At 51.8% G+C, this 20,305-nt stretch overlaps 1 protein-coding gene across 2 annotated transcripts in view; it reads right to left on the bottom strand.

The window, feature by feature from the left end:
- The window catches only part of COL22A1 (collagen type XXII alpha 1 chain), a 249,072-nt gene that overhangs the window by 127,514 nt on the left and 101,253 nt on the right, over window positions 1–20,305 (bottom strand). For both annotated transcript variants that reach the window (XM_047783198.1, XM_047783199.1), the window contains exons 17-22: window positions 17,207–17,260; window positions 15,688–15,732; window positions 10,095–10,139; window positions 9,797–9,826; window positions 9,480–9,533; window positions 5,755–5,808 (exon numbers count right to left, since the gene is read on the bottom strand). In XM_047783198.1, the coding sequence (XP_047639154.1) occupies window positions 5,755–5,808; window positions 9,480–9,533; window positions 9,797–9,826; window positions 10,095–10,139; window positions 15,688–15,732; window positions 17,207–17,260 (282 nt within the window). The remainder of the gene's footprint in view (window positions 1–5,754; window positions 5,809–9,479; window positions 9,534–9,796; window positions 9,827–10,094; window positions 10,140–15,687; window positions 15,733–17,206; window positions 17,261–20,305) is intronic.

Here is a 20,305-nt window from a genome sequence, read left to right as displayed (position 1 = left end):
GAGACTAGGACCACACAGCAAGACAAAGACAGGGTATGGAAGAAACCAAGGTTTTTTTTCTTTAAAATTGGACATTCTAGACACATAGAGACCAACAGTCCATGCAAAGGTGCTCAGCATCCCTAAGCAGCAGGGGACTGCACATCAAAACCACGAGGAGATGTCACCCACACGCCTTAGAATAGCTATTACCAAGAAGACAAGGAATAGCGAGTATTGGTGAGGATGGGGAGAAGAGGGAGCCTGGTGCACTGTTGGCAGGAATGGAAACTGGTGCAGCCACGATGGAAAACAGCATGGAAGCTCCTCAAGAAGAAGAACAACTACCACACGATCCAGCAACCACTCCAATCCTGAGCATTTGTCCAAGGAAATGAAAACACTAACTTGAAAAGATACACACACCCCCATGCTCACTCCAGCATTACTGACAATAGCCAAGACATGGAAGCCACCTAGTGTCCACGGAAACAACGATGGATAAAGAAAAAATGGCATACATACAAGGGAATAAAAGTAAGGAAATCATGGAGCTCCCGTTGTGGCTCAGTGGGTTAAGAGCCTGACTAGTATCCATGAGGACGCAGATTCAGTGGTTTAAAGGATCTGGAGTTGCTGTGTGCTGTGGTGTAGGAGGCAGACACGTTCAGATCTGGCGTTGCCATGGCCGTGGTGTAGACTGGCAGCTGCAGCTCCAATTCGACCTCTGGGCTGAGAACTTCCATAGGCCTTGGGTTCAGCCTTAAAACAACAACAACAACAACAGCAAAAAAAGGGACATCTTGCCATTAGCAACAACGTGGACGAACCTTGAGAGCCTTACGCTAAGTGAAACACACCAAGGACAAATACCATACAGCCTCGTTTATAACGTGGCGCCTAGAAAACCTGAACTCACAGATGCAGAGAACAGACTGGTAGTTGCTGGAAGGGGCAGGGGTAGGAGGTGGATGAAATGGGATGAAAAAAAAAAAGTTGGGCATTCTCTGTCAAAGGTCAGAACCCAGGAGCCCAGAGGCCCAGTCCAGGGTCCTGTTCCGCCCATACCACCAACTGTGCCAACCGCCTGGAAAGCAGCACTCCTGTGGGACTATATAGTCACTAATGCTATTACGTAATTATGCATATTTACACCCTTATAGATATTATTTAAATATTTATTGTAATGTATATATAAAAATGTTTTATAAACGTGGAGCACTCCTCTAGATGCTGCAAATACAAAAATAACATCCTCACAGACTTACATTTTAGTGGAGAAAACAAAAATGAACAAATTCTCAAATAATAAAAATATCAGGTAAGTCCTCTACAGAAAATTAAAATAGGCTGGTGTGAGAGTGACAGGATGTCTATTTTGGGGTGGACGATTAGGGGCACAAGAGAATTTTTTTTTTTGAAAAATCAACCTCATGGAAGCTTTCCAGTGTCCAAGTGCCTCCACGGCCTGGAGCCTGGCTGGCTCTACTTTGGAAAGTTCTGGGTTCAGATGCGGCTGCAGCACTGCCCCCTCCAGCTAAGAGACAGGGCTCCCCAGGGCCTGGTTCAGACAGGCAAGAGGAAAACAGAAGCTCAGAAACGGCTTGAGTAGCTTCTCTACCTCTGTCTAAGGCAGGGAATCCAGCCAGGCTGTGAGTGCCTGACATCCCCTGCAGGGGTCCTGCACCTTCCAGGGCTCTGCTGGATGGGGATGCGGGACTGGGATGGGGATGGGGATGCGGGATCAGGATGGGGATGGGGATGCGGGACTGGGATGGGGATGGGGATGCGGGATCGGGATGGGGATGGGGATGCGGGATCGGGATGGGGATGGGGATGCGGGATCGGGATGGGGATGGGGATGCGGGATCGGGATGGGGATGGGGATGCGGGATCAGGATGGGGATGCAGGACTGGGATGGGGATGCGGGATCAGGATGGGGATGGGGATGCGGGATCAGGATGGGGATGGGGATGCGGGATCAGGATGGGGATGGGGATGCGGGATCAGGATGGGGATGGGGAGAGGGTGCCTGGCTCCCGACCCTCCCCTTTCACCACATCACTGTGGCAAAATACCAGCTATGACCAAAATGAATGCATTCGCCTTGCCAGGGATTACGCTGTCTGCCTCTCGCTAATCTCTAAAATAAAGGCATCCCATTATGCAGCCGCACTGCTGTCTCCGTGTCTCGGTTCCCCGGCCCCTGCAGCACGTCACTGTCTTGTCTCTTCCCGTGCCACAGCCCGAGTGTGCACGCTGACAGTAAGGAGCCCTTCAGAGGGACGTTTCAATGGAAGCTGACAGGGAGGAAGTGCAGGTAGCCCTGAGCGAGGGCGAGGGCTCGTGCTCTGAATAAGTCATCCTTCGGTCTCGGGTCTTCCCGACTCAGCCAGAGACCGGCTGAACAGGAAGTGGCTTCTGAGCCCACACCAACATCGCCGTTTGTCTCTGCTCTGGGTGTCTGCGGTGAAGCCGAGAACTAGCAGTGCCCATGGGATGGAAGGGCTCCCGTCAGATCACCGTCAAGGACACCAGCAGCACGGGGTCCCCAGCGACCCACTGGGTCATCCCCCTCTGTTCGCCAGAGACACAGGACCAGAGAAGAGCTCCTCTCTCACCACCCCGCCCTGGGACTCTGGGCTTGCCCTCCTCCGCAACACACTCGGTCTCTCAGGCCAAGGGCTCTGCCTCTGCCTCGGGGCCCTGCTGCCTGGCAGAGCCTCGGGTCCAGGACAGGTGCTCCTCCCAGCCCCCTCCCCGGTCTGGACCACCACCTTTTCCCCTTGACCACAGCCATCATCTCCTAGTCGGTCTCCTTCCCTCCACACAGCGGCCAGACGGATGCCTCTGGAATGCAACCTGGGCCACGCCACCTCTGCACCCAAACATCCTGCAGGGAACAAACGGCAACCAGACATGCATGAGACAGTCCGGGAAACTGTGGACACAAATGAATACACGATGAAGCTTCTTCACAGATTTAGGTGCGATGAAGGTATTATGGATTTGTTTCTGGAGCCTGGAAAGGGGGGTGCAGGCCCTTCCCAGGACTGTGGTGAGGACGGGCACTTAGCTGGTGCACAGGGGATCAATCAAGACCGGCTGCACCCTGCCCTGCCCTCCTCTCCACCCAGATTGCTCCTTGGGTCCCTTTATTTCATTCCTCAAATCCCCCGTCTTGGTGCATGTGTCAAAGCCCCTCAGCCCCAGCAAGCGCCAGGGTCGGATCAAGCACAGCTGCCCCTGCCCTGGAGTCTGACACTACTCTTAGGGGTGAGAGGTGTTTCTGGGGTGGACAGCAGCCGTCCCTAGAGGATACATGAGCACTTTTGGGGTGCCAGGACGTCATGGCCAACGAAGCGTGGGCCTTGACAAACAAGCTCCAGGCAAGAGACATCCCCTCCCCTCCTTAATAAGAGCCAAGTGAATAAAGACAAAGATTTAAAACAAACAAACAAAAAACTTTAGGGAGTTCCCGTCGTGGTGCAGTGGAAATGAATCCAACTAGTATCCATGAGGATGCAGGTTCGATCCCTGACTCGCTCAGTGGGTTAAGGATCTGGCGTTGCCGTGAGCTGTGGTGTAGGTTGCAGACGAGGCTCAGATCCGGAGTTGCTGTGGCTCTGTTGCAGGCTGGCAGCTGCAACTCCGATTTGACTCCTAGCCTGGGAACCTCCAGATGCTGCAGTTGCGGCCCTAAAAAGACAAAAAAACCCCACAAAACCCAAAAAAGTCCTTTGCAGTCATCTCTGTTATCAGAGTCACACTCACCATCCAACATTAAATTAGGAAAAGTAACACTTAGAGCAGCTGGGGGTAGGATGAAATAAGGTTCCCTAAACACCCATCCCATATGTACAAGACCGCTGTTTTCTCTTGAGACCATGCACGGGCTTGCTGGGGGAATGACAGCCTCGACAGCTGCCACGTCTTGCTGCCCATAAAGCGCCACGCCCACACTGGCACGTTTTCTCACAACTACTCAGCTGTCTGGGCTGCCTTCCCATTGTGACCAAATACACAGGCACAGAGAGGTTGGGTCCCCTGAAGGCTCATGCAGCTGCTGAGAAGGAGAGGCAAGCTTCAAACCCAGGTCCATTTTGCTGCCAAGTCCAGGATCCTTGAGCCACACAGAGGAGACGGCAACTGGCCTTGACCCATTCGACTGATGGGGAAACTGAGGCCAGGGCTGGGGATGCTCGTGGGAGGTGGCATCTCCACGGTCTTCTAGCATAAGTGCCTTCTCCCACCCAACCCGCCTTCAGGACACCCTTCCACGTCTCAGTGAGCCTTCAAAATAAGTTCCTCTGAGAAGCCTGGGAGTTCAAGGCGGTCCTAGGATGCAGAGGTGCTTGGAAACCAGAGGAGGGCATTCACAGTAGGTAAGCACAGGGTGGAGTCTGTGCTGAGTCAGAGGCAGGTCACCGGATGTCGGAACCGAGAAGGTACCACGTGATCCCCCCTAGTCACACTCAGTCCACAGCAAACCTGAGACACCACCCTCTTCACTACGGACTCTCCAGGCTATGAGAGGCCATGTGTGGGACAGGGGCTCCCTCTGCCAGACCCCGGAACCCCCGCTTCCACCCATCTGAGAGTGGCCCCCTGGCCTCTGGACTAAAACCTCCAAGGGCAGTGAGCTCCCTACCACCAGGGCCTGCCCCAACCCCTCTGGATGGTTGTGCCCTGGGCCTGCTCTCTAGGTGAGCCCATGGAAGATGCCCCATGCTTAAGGGCTGGAGGCCCAGTCCTCGTTCTGGGCTGGGCACCCTGCAGGGAGCTGAGAATGCAGAGTTTCAGGTCAGTCCCAGGTTGCCGTGGGGGCACCGAGGGGGGCACCCAACCCAGGTGTGCTTCATCACCCTCTGTCCTAAAATACACAGCATGGTGTCAGGCTGTGCTTACTGGTGGATTCAAATCCATAAGGGGTGCACAATCAGAATAAAAGGACAAGGGCTGAATTGAATTAAACACTTCAGAAATTATGATATTCATGGAATTTGTGTCGTGGCTCAGTGGAAACCCCCAACTAGTGGGTTTGATGGGTTCGAACCCGATCAAACCCACCCCATGAGGACATGGGTTTGATCCCTGGCCTTGCTCAATGGGTTAAGGATCTGGCATTGCCATGAGCTGTGGTGTCGGTCACAGCTGTGGCTCAGATCCCGTTTTGCTGTGGCTGTGGTGTAGGCCTGTAGCTGCAGCTCCGATTCAACCCCTAGCTTGAGAACCTCCACATGCTGTGGGTGCAGCGCTAAAAAGACAAGAAAAAAAAATTATGGTACTCAAAAATAATGCGGATGTTTGGATTAGAGGACCTGATAGCCTATTGGCAGACTGCTACTCTTTCACTGCTATTTTTCCTTACTCCTTCCTCAGGACTTAGCTCAAGCATCACCTCTTTCAGAAAGCCCTGGCTGGCCCCCAGGTTGGGTCACTGCTCCTTGTCTGTGTTCTCTCAGGCCCGGGCTTCCTTCTGCTGGGGCTCTGACCACACACGGATGTGAGTGTCTATATTCATGACTCGTGGCAAACAACAGGCTCATCTGCACCAAATGACCTGGGATTCAGCTCCGGGCTGACCACACAGCCCGTCCTCAACCACCGCTGATGAACCCAGTCTAACCCTTCGGTCTGCTTCCAATCTTTCATTCTAAGCTCACGAGACAGGCTTCATCTCCTCCGTCCGAGCTGCTAAAATGGGGGGGGGGGGGGTAAGGGTTTCAGGGGGGTCAAGTTGGGGTACCAGAAAGGGAGGACAGTTTACTTACTCGGAGGCCTTGCAGGCCAGGAGGTCCGTCCTTGCCTTCTGGACCCCTCAGACCCTGTAGGAGGAGAAGACAAGGGAAAAAAAAGACCGGCCGTGGTAAATACAGCGTAAACACCACAGGATGTAACTCCGCCCTCTCACTCTCCCTGCATAGGAAAATACCATCCCGTTCCAGTGAGGAATCTGGGAGGGAGGTCAGGAGGGAAAAAAATTTCCCGTTCCCTCCAATCCATAGCACTGAAATATCTGATCCAATTAAGAGTGTTTAACAACCGAGATGGAGGTGCCATCACTCACACTTTAAAGCTGAGTACAATAAGGATCGAATGCCTTGCATTAGTGCACACAAGAGCGCACACACTATGCACACACGATGTGCACACAAAACAGGTGTCTGGAACCCAAGCATCTTTTGCTCTAAGCCTGGTGCCTCTGCCCCTGTATCTTGCTGCCTCAGCAAGAGCCAGCCGAGGTTATCGGACCCTCTGTCCATTGTGATATGAAATGACCGTCTGCATAAATAAATGAGGTTGTCTACGAGAGATCACCTTCCACTAAGCAAGGAAAACTGGCACACGAAGGCATCATAGTGACCTGATTAAAGTCCGGCCCCCCTCGGTACGTATCTGCTGCCTGATCTCAGACAAGCCACTGGGCATCTGTGAACCTCGGCTCATCGCCTAAGTGAGGGCAACATGCCTCCCTACTGGGTGGTTGTGAGGGCCACATGAAGGATGGGTACAAAAGCCCTGACTCAGCACCCGGACCTCCTGATAGCACCCTGATTTATACCCAAATGTATAGTGATGTCACTTAGAACACGGCATGAAATGTGAATGGGAAAAAAACCCTTCAGCTCTGTGGCTGTGTCACAAACTTTATGGGTGAATTTGGGCCAGAAACTCCCTCTCTGCACTTCAATTTCATCTTTAATAAATATGATTATTATATCAACAGCCCCAATTACCAAATTCAGCATAACTATTAAGTGATGGAATTGTATTTAGGTCTAAGGTCTTTCCTCTTAATAACACCCTAAAAATAAATACATGAGTGGACAAACCGTAGTAATTAAAGGTTTAAATCTCCCTTGCTGACAAAGATTATTCCAGAGAGCTCAGGGGAAAATCCACAGACGTGAGCTTTCCTTAAGCATCAAGAGATGCCTTGCGTTTGATCTGCTCACCTGGCCCTGCTTTATTATGCTCAACCAGACATTGATAAAACTCCCAGAATCTCTTTCGTCTTGGGGAGAGACTGAGAGATGCATGCCTCCAGCAACCTCAGCATTTGGATGCAGCAGGCTGCAGGCTGTTTCCATTTAGAGAATGGGATACATTTTCCACTTGCTGGGGTTGCTAGATACAAACTCAGAATTTTCCATTCTCAACAGACGCCAGTGAAGCCAGGTTCTCGATTTGTTTCAATCCAATGACTATTTAGGGAGCAACTGCTCTGCGGAAGGCCCTGGGCTAGGTGCTGCCATGCATTCAAAAAAGACAGAACTAAAAGTGACAACAATATTGGGCTTAATGAGGCTTCACAGAACAGCGCTTTCTACGGGGACTCCTTTAACCCTCACAGGATATTTACGTGGGAGAGGCTGTCAGTGATGATGACGTCCAAGTTGGGGAAGACGAAGAGGATAAGAGAGGCACAGTGATGCCATCAAAGACCCAAAGTTACTGGGTAGATGAACTGGGACATGAAATCAGATGTCCTGGGTCCTAACCCCAAGTGCATCCCACGGGCACGGGATCCTTATGAGATCATACAGTGATCAGACGCTCATGTTCATCTGGAATACCCATTGTGGGCTCTCTCCTCCACAAGCCTGTATGAAGTTACAAACTCTGTGGATTTAGAAATGGGAGAGATAGTGGCCCTGGTCTTAAGAACCTCACGGTCCTGGTCTCTTATCGCTGGTCCCCATTTTCATAAGGTCTGTAGGTAAGCTATTGGGTTTCTGAGCTCCTTGAAAGGGAACTTCATCACCAGCACTACAGATGACACCCAATTCCATTCTACCGAGAGCATCTAGCCTAGGGGGCATCTTCAGGACCCTGGACAGCTCCGCCGGGTGCAGGCTTCGGGTATCTGAGTGCTGAGGTTCAGCTCCCTCTCTCTCTTTGTCCAGTGCGATGGGCTCCAGGTACGAGCCACACAGAGAATTCTCACTCATCATCCGGAGATTGCGAGCGTTCACTCTCGACTGCTTCTTTCTCCTACTCCTTTCACTAAACCATGAGGTCAGGCCATGAGCTTCCGCCCCTGTATCTCCAGTCTTAATATTTCACTTGCTATAAAATAGGTGGCCACAGATGTTTAAGGCGTCTCTCCCTCAAAACAAAATTTACATAAAGGGGGCAAACTGCCCATTATGACCTCCCAGATCCCAGGGTCAGAGGTCAAGGAGGCTGCCTCGCGAATTAAGCAGGGCTGGGCATCGTCACCTTCTCTTTCCTTAGTGGGACCATGAAGTAGAGTAATTCTCTTTTGCACATCTCAGAGGAGGGATTGCTGACCTGTGCCCTCTGGGGTGAAATGCGTGGGCTAGATAGTCAGACAGATCCGAGTTCAAAGCTCAGTCTTGCTTCTCAGCTGTGTGATTTAATAACATCTCTGTACCAATGTCTGCACTGGTAAAAGTACAAAAATAATTTCACCCTTGCAAACTTAACATGCAAATGTTTTTGTATATAATATACTACAGTATATGGGCGGCCAGTACTTTTGCCAATCCTGGATCTGAAATATATGCGTGTATGTGCACGGAGAGCGAAATATGAGAGCATTCTGCATTATCTACTTTCAGCCTCGCAACAGTTGTAACGATGCCGGAGAGCTCTGGACACCAAGCCTTGGAGAAGTTCGGCAAAGCAACTGAGGTTAGAGAGACAGAGGGTGGCTTTTCTGACCTGAGCTTTTAGATAGGAAACTGTTCTAATTATGCTGGAATGAGACGTCTAAGTTTCTTCTAGTTTTACCCCAGCAGAAACATACACATTTATCCTAAGGAGGAATGGGCCTTGATGGCTTCATAAAAATCTAATTTATGGACATTTCAACATAAGATTGGTCTTATTTCCTTCAACAAAATACAGTAACTTGAAAGCAGCAGCAGCCCGTTACCAGGATGAGCACGGGTCAATCACTAGCTGTGGAACCGACTATAGCCTTATGAATAATTATCCTTTGTCTCTGACCTCTTATCAAAAATGACCATTGTGATTTGCCGGGCCTCTTCTGAGTGGCTATTTACACATCATCGAACCCCTAGCCGAGGGAGAAACCAAAGGCTGAAAGGATCCAAACGACTGCAAAGTCAGTATGACTCAGACACACGCCAAAAGCAAACATGCACCGGAAGCAACTCAACTGGCATCAAAGTGCCCAGTGGTTTCATTCCTTTTATCCGCAAGGAAACTACAGCACCAGACGGCAGACCCGAGGCCCCAATCCCGGCCTGTGTGGGACGTGACTGGGGGCTCCGGAGGTGGGCTGCCCGGACTTTCCTCGGGGCTCCACACTGCTAACTGCATGGTCCGTGCCCAGGGGTCTCACGTGAGGCCCAGTTTCCTCCTGTGCCAGGGGCTGACAACCGTCCCCATCCCTGGGGTGCTGGGGAGAGCTTCTGACACCACGCAGTGCTCAGGGTGAGCCTGCCTATTACCTTCCAGATCTACAGGTGTCAGAGCAGACCTGGGCTGGGGAAGGATGGCTTACCTGAGCGCCTGGTGGCCCAGGTGGGCCCTGGTGACCTCGTGGTCCTGGGGCTCCCTGGAAACAAAGCCACACAAGAATTAGCCACAATTCCCCCTCCACACAATGAGGACCCTTTGCTGACTCCGCTTTCTTCAGAGGTCCCATCGGGGACCGAGATACTCGGTGGAGATGTGTGTTCCTGGCTGAGAGTCAGCTTGACCCATCTCTGAAAAGCTCCATCTGAGCTCAGCAAGCAGGGTCACTCCCATGCCGGTGGCCTTCCTATTTCTGGGCCCCCCCCCAGAGCCCCACCACGACAGGACCCACATTCCTCTCACCTGCTCGCCCTTCAGGCCCTCTCTCTGCACCTGAGGGACAAACCAGACGTCAGCAAAGGCGGCGGCATTTTCTCCAGTCAACCTCGCCCCCTCCGGAGGGGACTCACACAGGAGGCTGGACTCAGCCATTTCTGACTCGTCTCTGGTTCTATCCCATCATTGGTGTGCTAAGACTTGTACCCAGCCTGCGTCACCCGCGGACTCCCGCCTCATTCCCGGGGGCAACAACTCTCCCCAGTCCATACTCCTAAGAGGGTCCGAGTCCACGATTCCAACCCCTGGTGGCAGCACCACTCACCACAGAGCCCGGTACCCCGGGAGGTCCTGCAGGCCCCACGGCGCCCTGCGGAGAAATGAGCAACCTGTCAACAGAGTGTACTTTTTATCGAGGAACAGTTAATTTATAAGGCTGTGTTAGTTTCAGGTATAGAGCACACTAATTCAGTTGTACACACCTACACACAACTACGTGTATATGTATATTCTTTTCCAGATTCTCTTCCATTACAGGCTATCACGAGATCTTCAGTGTAGCTCCCTGTGCTGGACAGAAGCCCCCTGTTGTGTGCTTATTTCATACACAGTACCGTGTATATGCTAATCCCAAACTCCTAGTTTATTTCTACCCCCTCTCTCCCCCCAGGTAACCATAAGTTTGCTTTCTGTGTCTGTGAGTCTCTTTCTGTTTTGTAAATAAGTCCATATGTATCATTTTTTAGATCAAAAAGATACATGCACCCTAGCGCTTCAGAAGCTCTGTTCACAACATCCAGGACATGGAAGCAACCTAAATGCCCACCAACAGAGAACTGGATAAAGAAGATGTGGTACATATACACACAATGGAATATTACTCAGCCATAAAAAGAGTGAAAAATAATGCCATTTGCAGCAACATGGATGGACCTAGAGACTCTCACACTAACAGGGTGTACCGACCACCTTCCCTGCTGTTCTCCACCCCTTCGAGGCCCTTGTTTATCCAGGCAAGCCCTCAGGACCGCCGCCTCCTCTGTGCTCCATCGCACATGCCATCCTGCCTGGTCTTACTGCCTTCCTGTACATTTCTGTGTCTGACTCGTATCTCTGCATCAAGATGGTAGGAGCCTTGTTTTTGTTCACGTGCACATCCTGCCCAGTGCTTGGATGTGGCTGGTGCTTTTTGCAGCACTTCTCTGCTCAGGGGCATCCCTCGGTCCACCACCCAGGAGCACCTGCTCTACCAGGCACTGCATCAGGCACAGTGAGCACCTGTTCCACCAGGCACTGTGTCAGGCACAGCGAGAGCAGTGACCACACCCACGGTGCATCCTCTGCGCGAGGCCCAAGGTTCAGCACTTGGTCAGCGATCAGGAAACACTTATGCAGCAAATAACTAACACAAGGGCTGTGCTGATCCCCCTCCATTTTCAACAGGTCACGCTCTACAGAGGTTCTGTTTTCTCATCTGCTTCTCCCCTCCCCCCAGGCCACCCAGGCTCTGACAGCTGTAAGGTCAGATTTTCCAGAATGTGGGCTACACCTTGGTTCTCTACACGGGGCATATTTTTCAACCAACAGAAAAGTCTTCGCTGTTATGTCTCTAGTGCCCTAGAGACAAAAACAAGGACACTGTTCACAGCCAATGTCCCCACATGTGACTTGGAGATGCGACTTTTCATGTACCCTAGAGGCTGGCTTGGGCAGCATGGGACACGTTCAAAACCTCCTGGTGAATCAGCTGGCAAAGCTGAATAAATACAGTAGCATCTATTAGCTCCTCGGGCCCAGGAGTAAGAATGAAGGACTCGAGGCACACCTGTCACCCTGCGTTGAGGTCCTATTTTATGGACAGGGCCAGTCTTCTCTGACACCCAAACTGCTGCAGTCACAGTTCTGATGCTCACACGGCTGCCCAAGACTTGAAAAAGTCACATTTCTTTACATGGCATCAGGTGTTTTCCTCAAATCTCAATTCATAATGACTCTTTAAAAACACTTTACTTTTTTTTTTTTTTTTTTAGGGCCGCACCTACAGCATATGGAGGTTCCCTGGCTAGGGGTCAACTGGAGCTACAGCTACTGACCTCCGCCACAGCTTCCACCTCAGCTCATGGTGACATTGGATCCTTAACCCACTGAGCAAGGCCAGGGATAGAACCCATGTCCTCATGGATTCTAGTTGGGTTCATTACCTCTGAGCCACAACGGGAGGCTTTACTTTTTAGAGCAGGTTTAGCTACGCAGCAAAGCTGAGTGGCACGTACAGAGGGCCAGTTCTTCTCACTGGACCTGGCTTTCTGTCTCACGTGTCATAACTGAGTCCTGCCTCAGAAACGTGTTTCCATTCCAGCTTTTCCTCTCCACGACCCCAGCCCCCATATACACACGCGTGTGCACACACGTGCTCACACTGCCTTTTTAAAGCACTTTCTATCCTCTCCAGACACTTCCATGACATGTACATGCGGCCAGCTCCAGGCACTCAGAACCCGGTATTGCTTCCCTATACCCCACACACCTTATTAATACTTCGGCAATACTACTGTTAGTATTACTAAAATCCTGAATGAACTACACACTGGAATATTCTGAGTTACACTGTAACATCTTGGTGTGGCTCTCCAAACTACACGGTAATATTCCTAACTATACAGTCACCTTTTGGTGTAGTTCTTAAACATACAGAAATACATAAAACATTCATATAGGAACATATATATACTTATATACAGATGAGAAAAATAAAAAGAGGGTTAGGTGTGGCTGAATAACGATTCTTCTGAGGTTTATCATTGCGTCTTTCTCCTTTTATCGTCACAATGTCTCATTATTACATTCATTTTTATTGTCTTTATTGCTTCATTTACCATCATCATTACACCATGAAAAGTGAGTTTCAGTGATAGTTATGAAATCAATTAATCAACACATGTTTTATCACCTGCATAAGTAATTTTACAAACTGTGAGATGAAATGTCTTGACAGGTTAAATCATTAGTAAGGAAAACTAAGACCCTATGGTCCATCCATGATAATTTATGTATATAAAACTAATAGGCATTGGATACTGTTTCTATGCCTTGTTCTAAGGACTTGATATGGATTAAATCTTTTCCCCTGAGAGACTGTCCTGTCTTAGAGATGAAGAAACTGAAGCCCATCGAGGTTCAAGGTCAAAGAACTGGTGGGGAGTTCCTGTCCTGGAGCAGAGGAAATGAATCTGACTAGGGACCATGAGGTTGTTGGTTTGATCCCTAGCCTCGATCAGTGGGTTAAGGATCCGGAGTTGCCGTGAGCTGTGGTGCAGGTTGCAGACTCGGCTCGGATCCCGCGTTGCTGTGGCTGTGGCGTGGGCCGGCAGCTATAGCTCCGATTAGACCCCTAGCCTGGGAACCTCCATATGCCATGGGTATGGCCCCAAAAAAAGACAAAAGACGAAAGATTAAAAAAAAAAAAAAAAAGCTGGTGAGTAACAGGACCAAGAGTCTGCCCTTGCATCATTTGGTTTCTACCACCTGGGTATCGAATTTTGGCAAAGATCTATTTTACCCACCAGGGTAGCCAGCCTCCACGATGGCCCTGCCACCTGGTGTTCAGAGTCTGCGTCCTGGCCTCCTCTCTGGACCACTGTCCGTCTGTGCGGCCAGGCGCTCACAGCAGAAGTGATGGGTGTGGCTTCCAGGATGAGGTTTTAGACGTGACCGTGGATGCCCCCTCTGGACCCCCAGCCCCGGCCTCAGCCGACTCACCCCACACTCTGGGGGAGCAGCTGCTGCTTCTGTGAGCCGCCCAGCAGAGAGGCCCAGGGACTGAGCCCTCCAAGCACCCTGGGAGTGACTGTGGAAGTGGATTCTTCAGATGTCATGACTCCACCCTGGTGACGGCGCATGGAGCAGCGCCGTGCTGCTCCTATATTCCTGGCCCTCGGAGGCTGCTTGAGACCATTTTACCCTCATTTTACCCAGCAGGAGATGACTCACACGGCCATGCAGTTAGTCCACTGACACTCTTTGTCTTTTCCTCTTTTTAGGGCTGCACCTGCGGCACATGGAAGATCTCAGGCTAGGGGTCAAATCGGAGCTGCAGCTGCCGGCCTACGCCACAGCTCATGGCAACACTGAATCCTTAACCTACTGAGCGAGGCCAGGGATCGAACCTGCATCCTCATGGACACTAAGTCTGGTTCTTAATCAGCTGAGCTACAATGGGATCTCCCACTAACACTCTTACTATAGCAAAGAGAGCATCCCCTGACACTGTGGGCTGGTGCATCGCCTTACAGGCAGCTAGATCCATATGCTTTGGTCTGCAGCCCCTGAGGAGTCCTGAGCAAGACACCCTACTTCTCTGAGCCTCTGCTCTCCCATCTGTAAATCGAGGGGGGTTCTGATCAGCTCAAGGGGTCCAGCAACTTTCTCAAAGACTAAAGCATCTAAGACTTGTCCCACTGGTGTCCTTTTAGACTCAGTTAGGAGGCATTACATCATCTGAGAACCACTGGTTTCTTGACTCTTCCAATGAACACCCCAAATCATGCCATGACCCTTGACCCTTGTCTTCCTATGCCGCTGCATTCATTGTAATAAGTGGTGATAACTCAGCTGCTTCTCAATCAGGAGGGGCCACAAACCTCTATACATGAGATGGAAGGTTGGCATTTATGAAACACACACACACACACGGGCGAGGTAGTAGGAAAGAGTTGTCATCTAGATCCAAACTTTAAGGATCATTCCCTCTTAGTGACTTGAAATAAACGCCTTATTTTAGGATTTAACATCTCCTGTCAAGGAGCTGCGAGAATACGTTAAAACCCTGACACTAGGATCCCATAACAATGGAGGTCTCAACTCTAAAAATACTCAGAGAATAATTAACTCAGCTAGAACGGAAGCCCGAGTGAGAAAGTTCGGAAGATATCAGCATTCTCCAGCCATCGCTCCTGAAAGGAGGCTTTTTTTAGCCTGTAGGCCTATTTGTTTATTTACAATGTTTGCCCGCTCTCCTTCTGTAAAGAGTCAGAACGGCCGTTCCCTTTTCTTCTAGTTTCAGGTTGCTCTGGGGACTGGTCTGAGCCCGGCAGTGACCTTCACCCGACCTCTACGGTGATGCTGAGCAGCAGGGATGCGCCTCTGGTCTCGCCTGCCTTGGCTTTGCTGGATTCATCCTGCTCCCGTCCCTCCCCAGCTGTTCTCAAACCCAAGGTCTGATGTCTCCCCCCCCATAACCCAGACCACAGTGCGCTTTCTTAGTTTCCCCTGTGACCCTGAACGCCTGCAAAGGTTATCATCATCACATACACTGTCCTAGCACTTCGCCATGTGCCAAGGCTTTTTACATACGGGTCCTTCATTTGAGGTACAGAAACCCTAAGCAGCAAATGCACCAAGTTAAGCCTTGCTGGGAAACTGTTCCAAAACAGATGACCCGTAGAATGATACTTTATGAAATAACCGGCACATCTTCAAGATTATAGTTCCGATAAAAAGAAAAAATGCCGCAGAGGAAAGAGAAGGAGAACAGGAGGGAGAGGAGGGGGAGTTGGTAAGTTTTTTTTTTAATATTTGTTCATACTCTGCCTAGTCCAAAAAGCCATATAGGTGCATAATATTGTAATATGTCCAGACATTATATAATAGGGATTTTTGTTTGTTTCTTGAGTTTTTACTTCTTAGAGTAGAAGAGATATTGAAATACAATATGCAGAAATTTCCCGTAGGTTGAGTTCGCACGTCCAACGCTCTTCGCTCTTCGTCTGCACTCTGTTCTAAACTCCAGCCTGGCCCCCACCCCCGCGCACACACACACACACACACACACACACACACACACACACACACCCCGGCCCCGATGTGTTCAGCTCACACGCCTGCTCCTCGGGGCCATCTCCCGCCGCAGCCTGGCTTACCTTCTCTCCCTGGGGCCCTGGCACACCGGGAGCGCCGGGTCGTCCCTGGACGAAAGAGAGGCGGATGGTTAGCGCAGAAGGAACGGGCTGGGAGGCAACGCTCTTCCAACTCTGTACCTGGCCTCATTCCCAGAAGGCACAGGTCCCCCGAGACAAGACGTCCAGCCTGCGTGTGCTGCTAGGAAGCGCCTCCTCAGCTAGCCTGATGCCCCGTCTCCGGGCAGTCCCTTTGGACTCGAGCTGGTGCTGCAGAGTGGAGAGGCATCCTGAGCCAGCAAAGAACCATTCCCGAGGATGCGAGGGGCCAGCAGAGAGAATGTGGGGAGGGGGCAGAAGGTGGAGGACCCCATCTGCCAATGTCATGTGGAGTCCTTAGGGCGAGCTGGGGAGTGGCCAAGTGTCCAGGGCCGAGGAAGGTGGGAAACAGCCGCCCAGACTCTGGACCAGGGCTCGGTAATGAGGCAGAGAAACCCAGGTCCCATCAATGCCCCCTCGAGGAAACCTCCCGGGCGGACTCCACAGGGTCCAGGCCCTGAAAACTCCCACTGGAGTGGGAAGTGAGGAGGGTCCCAGGAGCCACCCCACCCACAGGAACAAGGAAGGCTCTGGAAGGCAGTGCGCCCATCAGGGCTCACCCCATGGAGGAGTGATTTCTGTAGAGCTTCATCCCAAAGGTGCAATTAGAAATACACTTAAGGGAGTTCCTGTGGTGGCTCAGTGGTTAATGAACCTGACTAGCCTCCATGAGGATGAGGGTTCAATCCCTGGCCTCGCTCAGTGGGTTAAGGATCCGGTGTTGCCGTGAGCTGTGGTGTAGACTGTAGACGCGGCTTGGATCCTGCATTGCTGTGACTGTGGTGCAGGCCGGCGGCTACAGCTTCGTTTGGACCCCTAGCCTGAGAACCTCCATGTGCCACAGGTACAGCCCTAAAAAAAAGCTTCCTTCTTGTCTCACCCATCAGCCACTGGGGGTTCTCTTCCAGAGGCCACCAGGAGAGCAGGTTATTAGTTTCTTGGCTGTCCATCCAGAGATGGTCCGTGTCTACCCAAGTCGCCGATGCATTTTCCCAGGCGGTTCTACACTTGCCTTTATGTTCCACTTAATAACCGATCCTACAGGCCATCCTATCAGTACAGGAGGCACTGCCTTAATTTCCACAGCCTCGTAGGATCCCCTGTATCTACACGCCCTGATTCATTCAAGGTCCCTCACTGACGAGCACCTGGGCTCTTTGCGATCTCTCACTCTTGGGGACAGGACTACAATGAATACATCACCTTGAACCTGTGCCATCATCCGTGGCCTTAGCCTTGGCCTTAATGCTCACATGTCATCTTGCTGAGGTTCGAATGGAGTTAGAGTGGTGTGCTCTCTGGGATCTCTCCACCACGGTGTGGAGTTGTCCACGTGTGACCATAAGCCAGGGGCTGGTGGCTAAGCCTCCTGGAGCCCCATCCCAGGCCCCCACCCTGTCCTGTCCTCCGACAAAACCTCACCCTCGGGAGCATGCCCACCTACCTGCTCTCCGGTGTCCCCACGCTTTCCGGGGAATCCATCCAGGCCTCGCTCCCCCTGGCAAAAGGAGGAAGGGAGAGAAGTGAAGAGCAGAGGGCATCTTCGCGGTCCATGCCATAGAAAGGAGGGCAGGCAAAGTGCCCGCCAAGCCCCACGGTGCACAGGCTCGTTCAGACACACCAGAGCCGAAGACACGCACACAGCCCAGAGCTCACATGCCCTGGGGCCAAGGCAGTAAGTTAAAGGCCAGGGAAACAACGTTTCTTTCTCTGCTGCTCTTTTCCCGTATCTGTGACCCGCAAACACCGTGCAGCCTCTCTGAACCACAAAGACACCTCATCTCATGCGTGGGTCTCCAGGGGGCTCAAAAGGCCAACGCAAGGGGCTCGTAATGCAGTTCACCAAACTGTGGGCACACTTTTATCCACCATTCATTCCTCCATCCAGTAAGTAAGTATAAACACCCACTGCATTTCCAAGTGAGCGAGGGGTGACAGAGACAGGGACAGAGCGCTAGACAGCAATGGAGGCAGAGAGAGATAGAGGGAGACAGAGAGAGACAGCGAGCTAGATGGTGATGGAGACAGAGGGAGACAGAGAGCTAGACGATGACTGAGACAGGGGCACGGACAGAGCAGGAAGACAGAAGACAGCTGTGGGGAGAGCGGGGGCTCTAACTGCCACAGCTGGGACAGGAGGTGGGTGGAGGTGACAGGGAAGATTGGGTTGGCATTTAAACTGGAGCCAGCACATCCCATCAAAGTCGTGACACTTAGTCTTGTGCGGCTGATATTTGGTTTCATTGGGTTTTGGAACCACTGCACTGACCGCACAAGCACAAATGAGGACAGGATGGGCAGCTGATGGCCAGCTCCATTCCTCGCACAGGCTGAGTGGCAGCCGGGGCCCTAGGGCTGGGAGGACACGGAGCTGGGCTGCCCTCACTATTGGGACTGGAACCCTAGCTCTTCCACTCTCAAGCTGCATGAGCCTGGACAATTTACCTGGCGAATCTGACTCAGTCCCCCGTCGACAATACGGCTGACATTTATCTCACAGGCTGCCGTGAGGAGGGAGTGAGCTGACACATGGAAAACGCTTAGAGCAGCACCTGGCACGCGGAAGCAGCTACTAAGCACTGGCTGAGCACACAGCGTGTGGCTGTGCGGAACGGGGAGGGGGAGAAAGGGGCCGGCAAGGGGGAGTGTCACGGGAGACACCGGGGTATGAGCTGGGAGTCCTAATCCAGGTTCTGTCTACGCCGCTGCCCCTGGAGGAGTCTACCTGGCTCTGGGATTCAACGGTCTCATTGGGTTGAAATAATGAAAAACAAGAAAAGAAAAAAAGTGACTGCGTTAAAAGAATTCTAAGCTCGCTGGTGATTTTTCACTTCCCTTAATTGACTGGGACGCGTGTGTACAGTCAGTCCTGTGTGTCCACGCGGGATTCATTCTGGGACCCCACGAACACCCAAACCCACGATGCGCAAGTGCTTTTTGTAAAATGTTCAGCATTCGCGTATGACCGAGCACATCCTCCACGTACTTTAAATCATCTCTAGAGTTCTCGGAACACCTAATACAATGTAAATGCTTCGTAAATAGTTTTTGGCACATGGCAAATTCAAGTTGTGCTTTTTGGAACTTTCTGGATTGTTTTTCCGAATATTTTTGGTCAGTGATTGGTTGAACCTGCAAATATGAAGTGCGACCTCTACATGCAAATTAAGCAGAATCAATCCGTGTCTGCGGCATCTTCTGAGTACCAGGGGCTGCACCCACACTTGTTTAAAATTCGCATCAGTGACTCAATCCCGTGAAACTGTCCCCACTCTCAGCAAAGGAAATCAAGTCTCAGAGCCTCAGGGCCAGCCTGGTTCACACAGCTCAAAGGAGGAAGCCGCAGTATTCACTGCCTCCATCCAGGGGGGTTGTGGCAAAGGCCAGGTGTGTGTAGGGGGGACCCAGACCACCTGCTGCTGTTCTCAATCTCTGACAGCAGGGGGCGAGCACACCCCACTTAGAGTGCGAAAAGCCCTCAGCTCCGGCCATCTAGGCTGCAGTCCCGAGGATCCTGAAATCTGGTGTCCATGTGCACACTTAACGTGGGAGGGGCGTGTGGCGTGCCTTCCACGGGACACTTGCTCCGTAAAGGTTTAACTGAATGAGCAAGTGAATGCACCTCTGTGTGCCCAGCACCCGGAGAACAGTTAACCAGCACGCGTAACACTAGGTCCTGGTGGACAGAGCTGCTGGCCCTTCCAGAACCACAGAGACTCAAGGCCATGGCCTTCCTGATGACTTGCAGAGTAAGGCACCGCTGGGGGCCGGTGTTAGGGGGCGGCACAGCTGGGGGCGGTGTTAGGGGGCAGCCAAGGTCCCTTCAAACCCCCACTCCCTTTTGTTAAACATCCAGGAGTCCCTGCTGGGTGACAGTCGCATGTCTGTTTTTACAACTAATTTCATTAGGTCCTCAGAGCCACCTCCTGAGAGGGTAGCATGACCCCTAAATGTTAGATAAGGAACACAGGGATCACGGAGGCTGGAAGCTGGTGGAAGGTTCTAGAGCTGGCAGAGGCACAGCCAGGTTGGGGCGCCGGCCCTTCTGATGCCAAAGCTAGAGCTCTGTCCATTTTACCTGGGCTACCAGGGCCTAGGCTTCCCTCTCCTGAACCTGGGCAGGGCCCCCTCGACTTCCTCCCTGGGGCCTCAGCAGTGTGACTGCCACACCCTCCCCAAGTTCGGGGAGCATGGCTTTCCAGGCAGAACTGGGGCCACCACGTCCCCTCTTTGACCCTCGTGAGCCGACTCCTCTCTTTGGGACTAACTAGGTTGACCCTACAGTCTGTCAACTGTCCCCAGCCTGGTAGCCCCTGGACAACCATTTGGGTCTCACTGCTCCATCATAGGAGGTCCTTGTGCCTCCAGAGCCTCCAGGGTGCCCTGTGTCTCTGAGGCATCTTCTGGAAAATGCCTAAAGCAAGGCTGGCCCACTGCACCCGAAGGCCCCATCGGAGCCAGCCTGGCTGATGGATGGGCACTGCCTCTCTCTGGCCCAGCTCCATGTCTGGCAAGGCCAGGCAGCTGGATGCACCTGTCTCAA

This window comes from Phacochoerus africanus, chromosome 6 (genome assembly GCF_016906955.1).
Source record: "Phacochoerus africanus isolate WHEZ1 chromosome 6, ROS_Pafr_v1, whole genome shotgun sequence".
Lineage (NCBI taxonomy): Eukaryota > Metazoa > Chordata > Mammalia > Artiodactyla > Suidae > Phacochoerus > Phacochoerus africanus.
Note: the sequence above shows the minus strand (reverse complement) of the source record. Positions and strands in the feature narration are given on the sequence as shown.